Source organism: Ctenopharyngodon idella, chromosome 4, assembly GCF_019924925.1.
Source record: "Ctenopharyngodon idella isolate HZGC_01 chromosome 4, HZGC01, whole genome shotgun sequence".
In the NCBI taxonomy this organism is placed as follows: Eukaryota; Metazoa; Chordata; class Actinopteri; order Cypriniformes; family Xenocyprididae; genus Ctenopharyngodon; species Ctenopharyngodon idella.
This window is the reverse complement of record NC_067223.1, coordinates 11,878,987-11,891,329: the sequence shown is the minus strand read 5'-3', so window position 1 is coordinate 11,891,329 and position 12,343 is coordinate 11,878,987. Positions and strand designations below refer to the sequence as shown.

The following is a 12,343-nucleotide window of genomic DNA, read 5'->3' as shown; positions in this document are numbered from 1 at the left end:
CAGGTAATGAGCTCCGTCTAAACACACACAAAACGCCATCCTGTTGAGCCTGCTATTCAATCACAGCTAAACTAGACCATCATAGCACAAAATAACCCAAATAAATCAATAACTGTTGCCAAGAACTTCCTTTTTTAGCTTCGATAGTCATTCATCATAAACACCAGGTCTAATTTTAAATAAAGCCTTATATAACTTTTTCAGTTCCGTGTTCAAATTAATAATATTTTTTGGCCGTAAGCAATTTGCAGGTTGCAAACATCCGCTTCGTGTTTCATCTCACACGCAGTTGATGGCAAAAGTCTGTGCGCCCGCCACATAAACCACAGACAGTGCGCAGTAATGGAGTCCGTCTGGCAGCAGAGGGTTATTACATTACATTACACAGTATGGGGACACTTCAGGTCACGTTTAGCCGAAGTAATGCTTCAATGTGCTTCGCATAACTCAATTATATCACAGCAGAGACTCCCCACTGTCAACAACCCCTCCGGCCGGCAACCAGACTTCCACATCCATGACGACTATAATTTTCTGCGGCATATCTTGTCAGTGTGGCTCAGAATTACTGTCATTTTCCCCACGGGGCCTGTTACTCGAGCTGATGGTTGCGCATGAGGCTTTCATCGCATGCCTCTTGCGTTTAACGGAATGGGATTAGGTAGCTAAATCGGGAATCTTTCTCAGACGATCAACTCTGAGTCAGGAATGGGGTTGTCATGGTAAAGCAGCAAAACAGACGTACCAGTCGGTAGAGCTCAGTGATGCTGATTTCATCCGGGTCCACCATGCTGAACTCTCTCCTGGGTACCAGGTCCAAACCCAGCTGCCTGTAAAAGCACAGAAACAGTACAGCATTACCGGACTGTGTACAACATATTTCTATGTTAAAGACAGTTCACACCAAGGATGATGACTATAACAATAATGATAAAGGCCCTGTTTACATCTGGTATTAAGATGCTTTGGTCGATTGGATCACAAGTAGATGAGGCAGACACATTCCCATTTACACCTGGTGTTTTAATCTGTCTCTTTTGTCCACTTCTGTCCTGATTTATTCGAGGGGGGGGGGGGTCTATGGGCGGGTAAATGTATGGGCTTTTATCATTAGCTTTCATTTCTGCTCTGACAGCCGCAAGACCATGCCAAACGCTGTGAGTGTGTGTTAGAAGTGAGGGATGATGAGAGAACATTGTGCTTGGTATGTTTTTCGTCTTCAAACCAAACTTGGGTCTTCAGCCAACAAAGTTTAAATCCCGTCTGGTTAGCGTGCTTCCCATAATGTTTATGCATTAAGTCAGTAGGCGGAGAGTAGGTGGTCTTTTGTGGCTGTTCGAACACATTCAATCTGGTTGAATGCGTTTTCAACTATCTTTGGAAGTGGTAGAAAGTAGACAAGCTCAAAACGTTTTAAACCCCGTTTAAACCTTCATTTAAGTGTAAACAGGGAAAAAGATATAGTTCTAAAAATCATTCTAAATAAAAAAGAATAGCAGAGTTCACACCACAACTATAACACAGTGTTAATTTTGACAGCAAATTTTGATTTAGTTTTAGTCAGTCTTTTGACTAAAATGACATTTAGTTTTAGTCATATTTTAGTCATCGGAAATTGTTTTAGTTTTAGTCTAGTTTCAGTCGACTAAATATCATAAGATTTTAGTCGACTAAATCTACTGTAGATTTAGTCGACTAAAATCTAATTTAGTTAAATTGTAATGCATTAAGTAGGCATTTCTCTAACAATACACAGATCCAATACACTGATATACATCTGATATTCTCTAAACTGTTTATGTTCACTTAGGACAACCTAAGTGTACTTTACAAGACATGAGAGAGAGCTCAATTCAGTACTTGTCAGGGATTGACACACTTATCATTGAGGTACTATTATAGTTTTTGTTTAAAAAAAAAAAAAAAAAAAATTCTGCTTTCATTGTAATTTTAGTTAAACGTTTTAGTAATTTTTTGTGTTTGTGTCTTTTAGTTTTTGCTTTTGAATGTCATTATAGTGTTTTATTTTTTATTTCAGTTAACGTTTATTTCAAGTAATGAAGGTTTTTTTTATGGTTTTAGGTTTAACTAGAATAACCCTTATACTTGTAAAATATATTAAATAATGTGTCAAATAATGTTCTTAGTCTTTCCTTCCTGTGGCAGAAGATACAGTAGTTTACTATGAATTATACAGAAATTAAATTAAGTTAAATACAGTTTGTGTAAACAAAATAACAATGACCAGGAAAAAATAATAATTATAAACCATCCCGCATACACCGTGACTCTTATTCTGAAATGTCTGCAGTCTGCACTGTAGCAGCAGGCTGCTCATTTAAGTTCAGATGAGGGAGATTAAATATGCATTCTTACAACCATCTAAAACATATTACCTTATAAACATCGTGTCGTAAACATTATCATAATTCATGAACATTAGCTTGTAAGCAATCGCTTGGCATAAATGTGCACTATTCATTAATTGCGAAGCAGTCTGCAGTGCTGCTGGGTGAGGCTGTAGAGTACGCAACAGCGCCGCCTTTCCTACGGTTAGATCAGCACGTTACACTTCAAATGTGCGCATCTTCCACACAGGACATCAGAGCAGTCCTGACTGGATATCTTCCCAAATCGTCCCTCTCTATCATTTTCGTCTAGTTTTTATTTGTTGACGAAAATAAGAGTGGATTTTAGTTATAGTTTTAGTCATTCAAAACGCATTTTTATTTAGTCAGTCTCGTTTTCGTCTGTGAAAAAAATTTCGTTGACGAAAATTATTCATCAACGAAATGAACACTGCTATAACAGCACAGAGAAACAATATCGATGGAATCACTCTCAGAACGATTCTTTTCCAGCTGATGAACGATAAAATCATTGACAGCCAATCAGAATCCACTGACCATTCAAATGACAAATGTATTAAAGAGACAGTAAAAATATTTCTAATGTTACTTGTAAAAGATTTCGATTTCAAATAAATGCTGTTCTTTTGAACTTTTTTGTTTATCAAAGAATCGTAAAAAAAAAAAAAAAAAAAAAAAACTGTTTCCACAAAAATATTAAGCAACAACTATTTTCAACATTGATAATAAGAAAGCAGCAAATCAGCATATTAGAATGATTTCTAAAGGATCATGTTTATATATGTATGTATATGTAATATATTACAATAGAAAACTCGTATTTTAATTAATTTCAAAATATTGCTGTTTTAACTGTATTTTTTACTGTATGCAGCCTTGGTGAGTATAAGAAACTTTCAAAAACATTAGACAATCTTACAGACAGAAGGGAAATTAATACTTATAAGTATTCATAAATAATGACTTTTTTTAAATTGTGGTAACAATGACAATTTGGGGGGAATTTCAGTAAAGAGAATTTTAATCCAAGTATGGTTAATTGTCTAAAAAAATACTTTAATACTTCATTTTGTTCATGCAAAATAAAATGTAATTCTCATTTTTCTTTCATATTTGTGTGAAATATGACCTGAACATATTCATGACGGGTGTTTTGAGATCCAACCTGTCACTTTATTACATCACACAGGTGACGTGGTACTCACTCATTGCCCCAGTCCAGACGTGCCGTGATGTGCTGTTTGACATCCCTCATGCGGTCGTGAGTCAGGTGACCAACCAAAACCTGCCGCCTAAGGTCCAAAATCTCATTCATCACATGCCACAGTCTGTGAAACAGATCTCCTTCATTTTTCTATGGGGTAAACAACAGGGAAGGAAAGCGCAACTGAAATGTTGAAGTTGCAGCTTTAATAATAGGCTATATTGCTGCACCACTGAAATATAATGATCTGGTGTAAAAATAATTCAAAAACAGTTTCCCTCGCATCAACAGCTGAAATACAAATAATATATTCCGCCCATCAGCATCTGTGCACGCAGAGTTCACGTAGCCAGTGTCTGGCTGTGGGTGGACTGCTGTGTTTGCCCAAACAGTATTTACCACAAAGAGCTGCTTCCACATGGCGCCCCAGTCCCTGAGGGTGGACGTCATCTCCGTAATGACAGAGTCTTCAGTCGGCACCACCGTCTCAAACTGCCTGTGAGTCAAATGTGGGCGGCACACAGTGCAACAGATATGAGATACACCTCATCTGGCTCTCCGCTTGTTATACTGTGCGTTAATCAAAGGAAATAGCAGATGTATAGTGGAGCGCTGGCGTTTTCCTTCTGTTCGCTGTTGCTACATTTATTTAGCATTATGTTCAGGCAGCCCAGTCTCAGATATCCATACACCAATATAAAAAAAGTCATAAAAACTAGAAAACCAAACTTTGCTTATATTGCACGGATGCAGAATACAGAAGTAGGTAAAACATAACATTGCCAGATATGTATGAATTAAATGAGTTCTCACAGGTAATCAAGCTAACACACTGTCAATCTAATACTTCAATTGAATGTTTTCTCATTGAAAAATACAAATCAAATCATGTGAAAACAGACTGTTTAGTTGTGCAACACAAACGTCACTGGAATTACTTTTTTTTGCAGACACAAACTGGAGGTTAAGATGGCTTTATTGCAGTAACAATAGCGAACAGATGTGTAAAATGAGCATGTTTGCATTTATACGGAGATGCTGATATCTGCTAGTATAGATTAATCAAGCTGAATACTCAGCTATTCAGAGGGTCTAAATGTTCACCGTCCTTTCCTTCAACTCACCCCTTATTCTTGATATGCGCATTCTTCAGATGAATGTAGTTGCATGGGAAAATACCCTAAAAAGAAAGAAAGGTAACAGATTAACAAACCAAAATAAAGTCTACTAATAATCAAGGGAACAAACAAACAGAAATAAAAAGACTGGCTTTGATCCATGCGTTTCGTCTGACGGTGTTGCTGTGATATTTCAGTAACTGAAAATAGCATCCGACACTGACAGACTTGATAAAAGACAAAGAAACAGTTGCTTACCCTGGCATTCGGGTTCTTGAGGACGAATCCTCTGTACCAACCTGAAACACAAAACATTTCTGTGACTTTCATCTTTAATATCGGCCTAATGTTTCTCGACTAAGCCTTTTCATGAAAGTTCTTTTCATAGGACGTTTTCTAACAAAACACAGTAAGTAAATGTTGAAAATGTTCTCTTAAAATGAGTTAAGAATGTGCAAATGCATGGATTTACATAAGTAGTGCATTTGAAAGACTTTGGATCTGTGTGTGTGTTTATTAAAATTGAAAGTCAGATATGGATATCTCAAACATCAAACCATATATCTAAAGAAACAAAATGGCAATTGCCGAAGATGTACCATGTACAACACATGACTCTAAACACATTTTATCACGGCCATCCGTCAGGATTAAATCAGACGATTAAAGACTATTTCTTTAAGACACTTCAGTATTTTTATGTGTTTTTGACCATTATTCTGAAATATGATAATCCGACCAATTTACAATTAGGCATTTCACTTCGTCTTTGCTTCAGGTTAGCTCCAGGATTCATTTTGAGAGGTATTAGCAAAACAAACACTGTTTCCTTTCATGTAATATGGCCTGGTTTGTTAGTCCGTTAGGTCGTATTGCTTTCTCACCGGAGTAAATTGTCAAGTGGGCTGAAACCACCTCGTTCAGGCCGTTTTTTTTTGCATCACTTTTTGCAATTACAGATTGTCTTCTCGCAAATCCCAAACATGCCCACACTACAAGATTTGAAAATCGTGGTGCATCACAAACTACAAGACAAGATATTATTATGATTATCATGCCAGAGGGAGCACCTCATGTGATCTCATGTGGAAGCGGATGTGAACAAAATGGATATTGTCTGTTCTTCGGCGAGAACTGGAGGTGAGATTTTAACTGCTAATTTTAAGGTCTGTAAACAGTTAGCTTACCATTAATCGGAAACACCGCCAGCACGTTAGCTTATAGTGCTAGCAGCATTCTACACTCATCCAGAATGTTCAAAACTGAGGTGATTTCTTGCCTTTAGAGAAATGGAGTTTTAAAGAATCTTTTGGGGGTTCAAAGAACCCTTTAGGCCAAAAGGTTCGATACAAGGAGATATGTCTTAAGTTCTTCTAGTGATAAAGAATGTTTACGAGCTGCTCAATTCATACAATTTAACTACAAAAATAACTGATTAAAATTAAATCCCTAAAAGGATCTATATATATGAAGTGCCTGACAGAACCTTAAGGGTCTATATAGAACCTTCTCTTCTAAGAGTGCACTGAGACTAAGCAATGATTTGAAGTTACTTTCAACCTCAGCTTCACTTTGACTCACTGACCCAGTACAGCAGATCTGTTCATCAGTGCTGGAGATGATCTTTCTGCCCACTGCAAACCCACCCATAAACTGTGCTTCCTGGCAAAAAGCCGAGAAGCTCAGTTTGAAGGTGTGAAAAACAGGGGGCTTGCATCGCCTCTGCACTTATGGTAAAGAGTGTAATAGCAGCTGAATTTAGAAACATGACCCCTCATCTGATGATTATCACCTCCAGTCAGTCAGGAACTAATGATTATGTAGTTTCATATCTACTATGTAAGATTCTCCTTCACAATGTTACTGGGTGTTCTCCAACCGAAACCGGTTCTCTTACTCAAAAAAACAGGAAGCGCATGCACCTAGAGAACAAAGGAGTGTGTCTTCAAAGGGTGGAAACAGGAAACGAAGGAGTCGAGTGTGGGTCACAAAAAAAGAATGGTTTCAAATCCTGCCGTTTCAGAGGTGGTACAGGTGTCTGTGTCAGCAGTTTATCAATTCAAGCCAACCCCGATTAAAAGGCCATCTTTGACTAGAATGACTTGCCACGCTAGTTTATTTAGACTGGTTATAGCTGGTTTCCCATATATTTACGTACACACATACATAAACACACACACACACACACACACACACACACAATTTAAACTATTCTCGTCACTTTATAAAATTAAGGTTGAACCACTGCAGTCACGTGGACCGTTTTAACGACATCTTTAGTACCTTTCTGGACCTTGAAAGTGGTAGTTAAATTGCTGTCTATGGACGAGTCAGATACCTCTCGGATTTCATGAAAAATATCTTAATTTGTGTTCCAAAGATGAATGAAGGTCTTACAGGTTTGGAACGACATGAGGGTGAGTAATTAATGACAGAATTTTCATTTTTGGATGAACTAACCCTTTAAGTCAAGGCAAAAGTTGTTGATTAATAGTTGCATTAACAGTCGATTAATTGTTTATTAGTCAAATATCAAAATAATTGTTAGTTGTAGCCCTATTTAGCAGATGAAGCTGTTCAACCTAAATAGACTTCCTGGTAAAGCTAGTCTGATAAAGAAGTCCTGCTGGTTAAGCTAGTTAAGAAGCCTGGTAAGAACAAATCACACCATCATCCAAAACAACATATGCTGGAGACCAACTGTTGGTCTTTTGGGTAGGGAAGCTCCCGGTCAAGCATGGCAACATTATCCTCAAGCAGCCCTGCTAAAATGAAAAAAAGAGCCTATACCAGCTAAAACAGTTTAAATAAGCTGCTCAGCTTAAATGCCCAGTTAACACCGTCACTGAATTACCAATATAATGTTTGTTTTGGGCACTTTCATGCTTGGCAAGTTAGTCTACCTGCAACAATAACCATCTTATGTAAGTAACAGACCTGCATTGTCCATTTTGCAATTTAAGCAGGGCCAAACTGGTGTGAACACTAAGATGAGTTTTATACTAATGAAATAAATGTAAAAGATGGTTTTGAGGAAAGTGGCTTGCATCAGCACTCATTTACCTTCACATTTCTCCAGGATCTGCACCGTGTCACCGATTTCCAAAGGCAAGCCATGCTGTACTGTTCCTCGGAAACTGGCCAGCACTGCAACACAAAAGAATGACAATCAATTAATGATAACTTCTCAGTCTTTTCCAGTGTCAGTATTGGGGATAATGCATTACAAGTAATATGCATTACATAATCAGATCACTTTTTTGATGTATAATAAAGGGAGGGGTGTGTTTATTTGGGTTGATTTCAAATATCAACAGCGTTTCTCAGAAATTGTTTACTGCACTTTAACTTGATACTAAAATAACTATGTATAAACTATATATAATGAATTTAATCAAGAGAACACTGAGGGAAAAAAAAAAAATACACTCTATTCATACACATTTGGTCAGCTAACCAAATTTGAAGTTCAGCAAATTTGCATAGTGCAAAGACATTTTACTAACAGAAGATGTAAACGTCAAAGATTGACCTTTATGGCTGAATTCAAAGAGCGCACAAACCCAAAAGACTTTTTTGCAGTGTTGTGGGGTATGAAGTCATTTCAGATGCTCAAAGCATAACGTGACCTCAGCTTAAGCTCATAAGGGCAGGGTTGCCTGATTTGCTCCTAAGTTCAGCAATGTGAGAAGGTTTAATAAAAGTGACGTGTCTTTCTTCCTTAAGCGCTCAATAGAGAGGCTCACCTGAGGAGACTCGCTTTGATTAGCACGTACGCTAAGAGCCTTTGAAGTCAAGGCTCCCCGAGCCAAGAAAAGTAAAGAAATAGAGCAGAAATCAAGAATATGGGGACTAAACGATGGTGAGAGACATGCAAGTAGAAAAGAAGAAGTGACAGACTGAAAGCTGACAAAAAAAAAAAAAAAAAAAGAGACAAAAGAGGCTGCAGAGGTCTTGCAATCAGCGTTCCTCATACAAACATCATGACAGCTCTCATATCTATTATAATGATGTCATCATTGCCCACTCCACTCACAGGGGATTATGGGATAAGGTGTGTTAAATCAGGTTATCTCACCTGCCTGGGATGAATCCAGAGATGATTTGTAGAGTGGATTTCATAGTTTTATGGGATACTCACAAAGAGGCTCTGACCTAATTGAAAACCTCTGTGTCTTTGTGTTGTATGTCTTTAAATGATGATAAAAAGTGATCGTAAGATGCACAGAGCACCCAGAAATACTCACAAATTCCCGATCAAATGATTCATTGGAGTCAGTTGTTCTTAGAGAATCAAAAAAACAAAGTAAAATCAGTGTAGTCCAACTGATTCTAAGAATGACACCTATGAATTGATTCTTTTTGGTGAATCAAAAACATACAGTACAATGAGTTCATTCCAACGATTCCCAAAAGAATTAGTCCTATGAGTCAATTCTGTTCAGTGAATCACAAACAAAGTGCAATCAAATTCTATGAGTGGACTTCTTTTTAGTGAATCAAAAAAAAAAAAAAAAAAAAAACATGACCAATGTAATCCAATCGCCAAATGAATGAGTCTAACGAGTTGGTCGACTTAGTTCTTTTAGTGAACCAAAAACATACAGTGCGCCCAGTGTATTCCAAACTGATTCCCAAATAAATGACTCCCAACCGATTCCAAAAAGAATGACTTTAATGGGTTGATTTTAGTGAATCAAAAACAAGTGCAATCAGTGCAGCCCAAGTGATTCCCAAAAGAATAACTCTGAGTCGGTTCTTGTTAGTGAATCTTAAACATTCAACATGAACAGTGTAGTCTAATCGCCAATTGAATGAGTCTAATGAGTTGGTCGACTTAGTTCTTTTAGTGAACCAAAAACATACAGTGCCAGAAGTGTACATACAAATGTAACAGACTCCCAAAACAAATGACTCCTATGAGTTGATTCTTTTTAGTGAATCAAAAACATACAACATGACTAAAGCAATCTAATCCTATTAAATGAGTCTTAGTAGGGTTTTTTTTTTTTTTTTGTGAATCAAAGGAATTGAGGGTCCATAATTCCTTACAATTCCCATATAAACACCCGGAATACCCTAGCAACAGCATCGCAACAACTTGGCAACCACTCAAGAGGAGTTTTGCACATCACTTATATTTTCCTCGGGAAATGTACAATATACAGTTCACATTAATGTTTTATCATGCAATTGTAAATACGGTGCACTGAACCACTAAAATTGTAAAGCCTGGATCTAACAGAATATTTTGACTCAGAATTACAAACTAGAACCATCCTTGAGTTCAGTGCATCTCTTTGAAACACTCATCCGATCACAATCTCAATGTCCAAAACTTCTGTTCATCCAAAAAGCCTCACAACCCAAGTTTCATGTCCCTGAGTTTTGAAGTCAGCTGCATCCTATCTGTGTGATTTGACTTTAAAATTTGGAAACCAAAATAACAAAGTAGGTCCAATGAATTAATTATACAGGTTTTCGGCAGCAGCACATTAAATTATTCAGCTTGGATGTGGAGTCCTTGACAGAGCTCAAATCCTTCCCCGGTAACTGTACGGCAGCTGTTAACTGATCTGGAGCGTCGCCAAAGAGGCTCAAACGTGTTCAGTGACCGAAAAATACTTTCAGTGGTTTTTAATTACCTGAAGAAAGAGAATGAGCAAGAATGTGAAGAAGAGAGATACCCTTACCTCTCCAAAAAGGTGAACTACCAATATTAAAATGACATGGCAATCAAGCTTTCAAAAGCACAACCACAGTGACCAGAAAAAGTATTTGGACACAGTTAATGTATAATTGCCACTGCATAAAATGATAACACATCAATTAAAAAGGTTTCTGATGCTTTTACTAGAAGCAGCTTTACTTTTCTTAAACATTTTTGCTTTTAACCAGCTGGACGCAAGATGATTTTTATTGGATGTATGAGGAGTTGTTAGTCCAAAACTGATAACTGTCACAGCCATAAATCAAAAAGCAAAGTAATACAGTTCTGCTCATGGATATCTAGTGTACTTGCAACCAAGTGCCTCAAATAAAATAGTATCTTTTTAAAGATTTGATGCCAAACTCTGTCAAATCCAGAATTAAATTACTCTTTGCTTTAACTCAATATGTTGTTGACACAAATTATTAATTGAAAACATGAACTGTAATATTTCACAACATTTATAACTAAATCCATATTTATAGTAGAGTGCCAGATTCCCAGACACAGATTAACCCTGGAACTAAATTACAATCTCATCAGTAATTCTGCACTGAAAATCCTTTTTAGCACTACCCCTAATCTCTGTGTTTGGGACACCAGCCCATAGTGTCTCGAAAATCATCTGTAATCATCTCTGAATGCATTTGCACACTACTAATCATGAGGAACTGTATCTGACAGTGGTTATACTAAAGTGAAGATCAAACAGACTTGAAGGTCCAAAATTTTTGTCCTAAAATATATTTTATTAGGTTGCATCATTTTGCACACTGTGGAAGGAGTCTTTGTCATGTGTGTATGATGCCTAAAAATTAAGACTGGGATGAAAATATTGATTTTAATCAATCCTCATGTTGTATTCTTAAATCCCAAGAATCGTTCTTTTTGTCTATGCTATTTTCTGTTTATGTATGAACAAAACTTCACTTGACATTATTTGTATCACCTCTCATCCAATAAATCGCAATAAGATTTGTGTTTTGATACTTTTAGTCTTGGCTTTCAAATTCTGTCAATTTTATTGTGAAATTCAAACATTAAATACCGGTTTTGTGCTCTTTAATGTGGCATGACAGATTGCTGTAGGCACTTTGTGAGCCGATCATCGCTTTCTCTTTACTAATTTATAGCACTAAATTAAACATGAATGAACATCAGAAGGTATGTTGAAAGATAAAATACAACTTATAGAAAAGTATTATGTGACTGCCATGTAATCGCTCAATCAGTGTTTCAACTCTAGAAAGACGTCAATAAAACAGCAATGGCCAATCAGAGATGTTTACGCATCTGCTCAACAGCACTCAAAGTTTCAGACTTGGTATCGAAGTCGGTACTTTTGACAACACTAATAGCTTGATACCCAACTAGAGAAATGAACAGCTGACATGTACTGTAATTGATATATCCAAATGAATACATTTTAACCCTCAAGCACCCTTTGTATAGCAGCCCTTAAAGGTCAACACCAACAACAAACATGTAACCAATCAGCATTAGGGGGCGTATGACAGTCGAGGAGAGAGAACAAGCAAGAGGGAGATTTGAAAATAAGGAGAAAAAAAAAAAAAAAAAAAAAAACTGCAGAACGAGAGATGGGACACAATACAAAAGAGCTCAAAAGAATATCACTGGAAAGAAGGTTTATGACTGTGGTTTATGACAAATTTGGGCACGACGGTCACGATGTGATCCCAATTTTTTGTAAAAATAAAGGTCATATCACTATCTTCGATAAAATAAAAACTATCAATTTATGCATTTTGCCCAAATTTGTCCCAAAGGACCCTTTAGGGTTAAAATGATCTGAATCAAAATCAGAAATGAATCGTGAAATATGTACCAGTGACTAGCCCTACTAAAAATCTTTTCTAAGTTGGAAGCAAAGTCAAAGCAACTTTAATTTCAACTGATGGCATGTGCATTGTGGTAAAATGAC

The 12,343-nt window shown here is 36.9% G+C and overlaps 1 protein-coding gene across 3 annotated transcripts in view; it reads right to left on the bottom strand.

Moving 5' to 3' along the window:
- Positions 1 to 12,343, bottom strand: part of dock4b (dedicator of cytokinesis 4b) — a 92,987-nt gene that overhangs the window by 57,182 nt on the left and 23,462 nt on the right. For all 3 annotated transcript variants that reach the window (XM_051890990.1, XM_051890987.1, XM_051890989.1), the window contains exons 2-7: positions 7,755 to 7,838; positions 4,950 to 4,990; positions 4,698 to 4,753; positions 3,973 to 4,069; positions 3,575 to 3,723; positions 746 to 830 (exon numbers count right to left, since the gene is read on the bottom strand). In XM_051890990.1, coding sequence (XP_051746950.1) covers positions 746 to 830; positions 3,575 to 3,723; positions 3,973 to 4,069; positions 4,698 to 4,753; positions 4,950 to 4,990; positions 7,755 to 7,838 — 512 coding nt within the window. The remainder of the gene's footprint in view (positions 1 to 745; positions 831 to 3,574; positions 3,724 to 3,972; positions 4,070 to 4,697; positions 4,754 to 4,949; positions 4,991 to 7,754; positions 7,839 to 12,343) is intronic.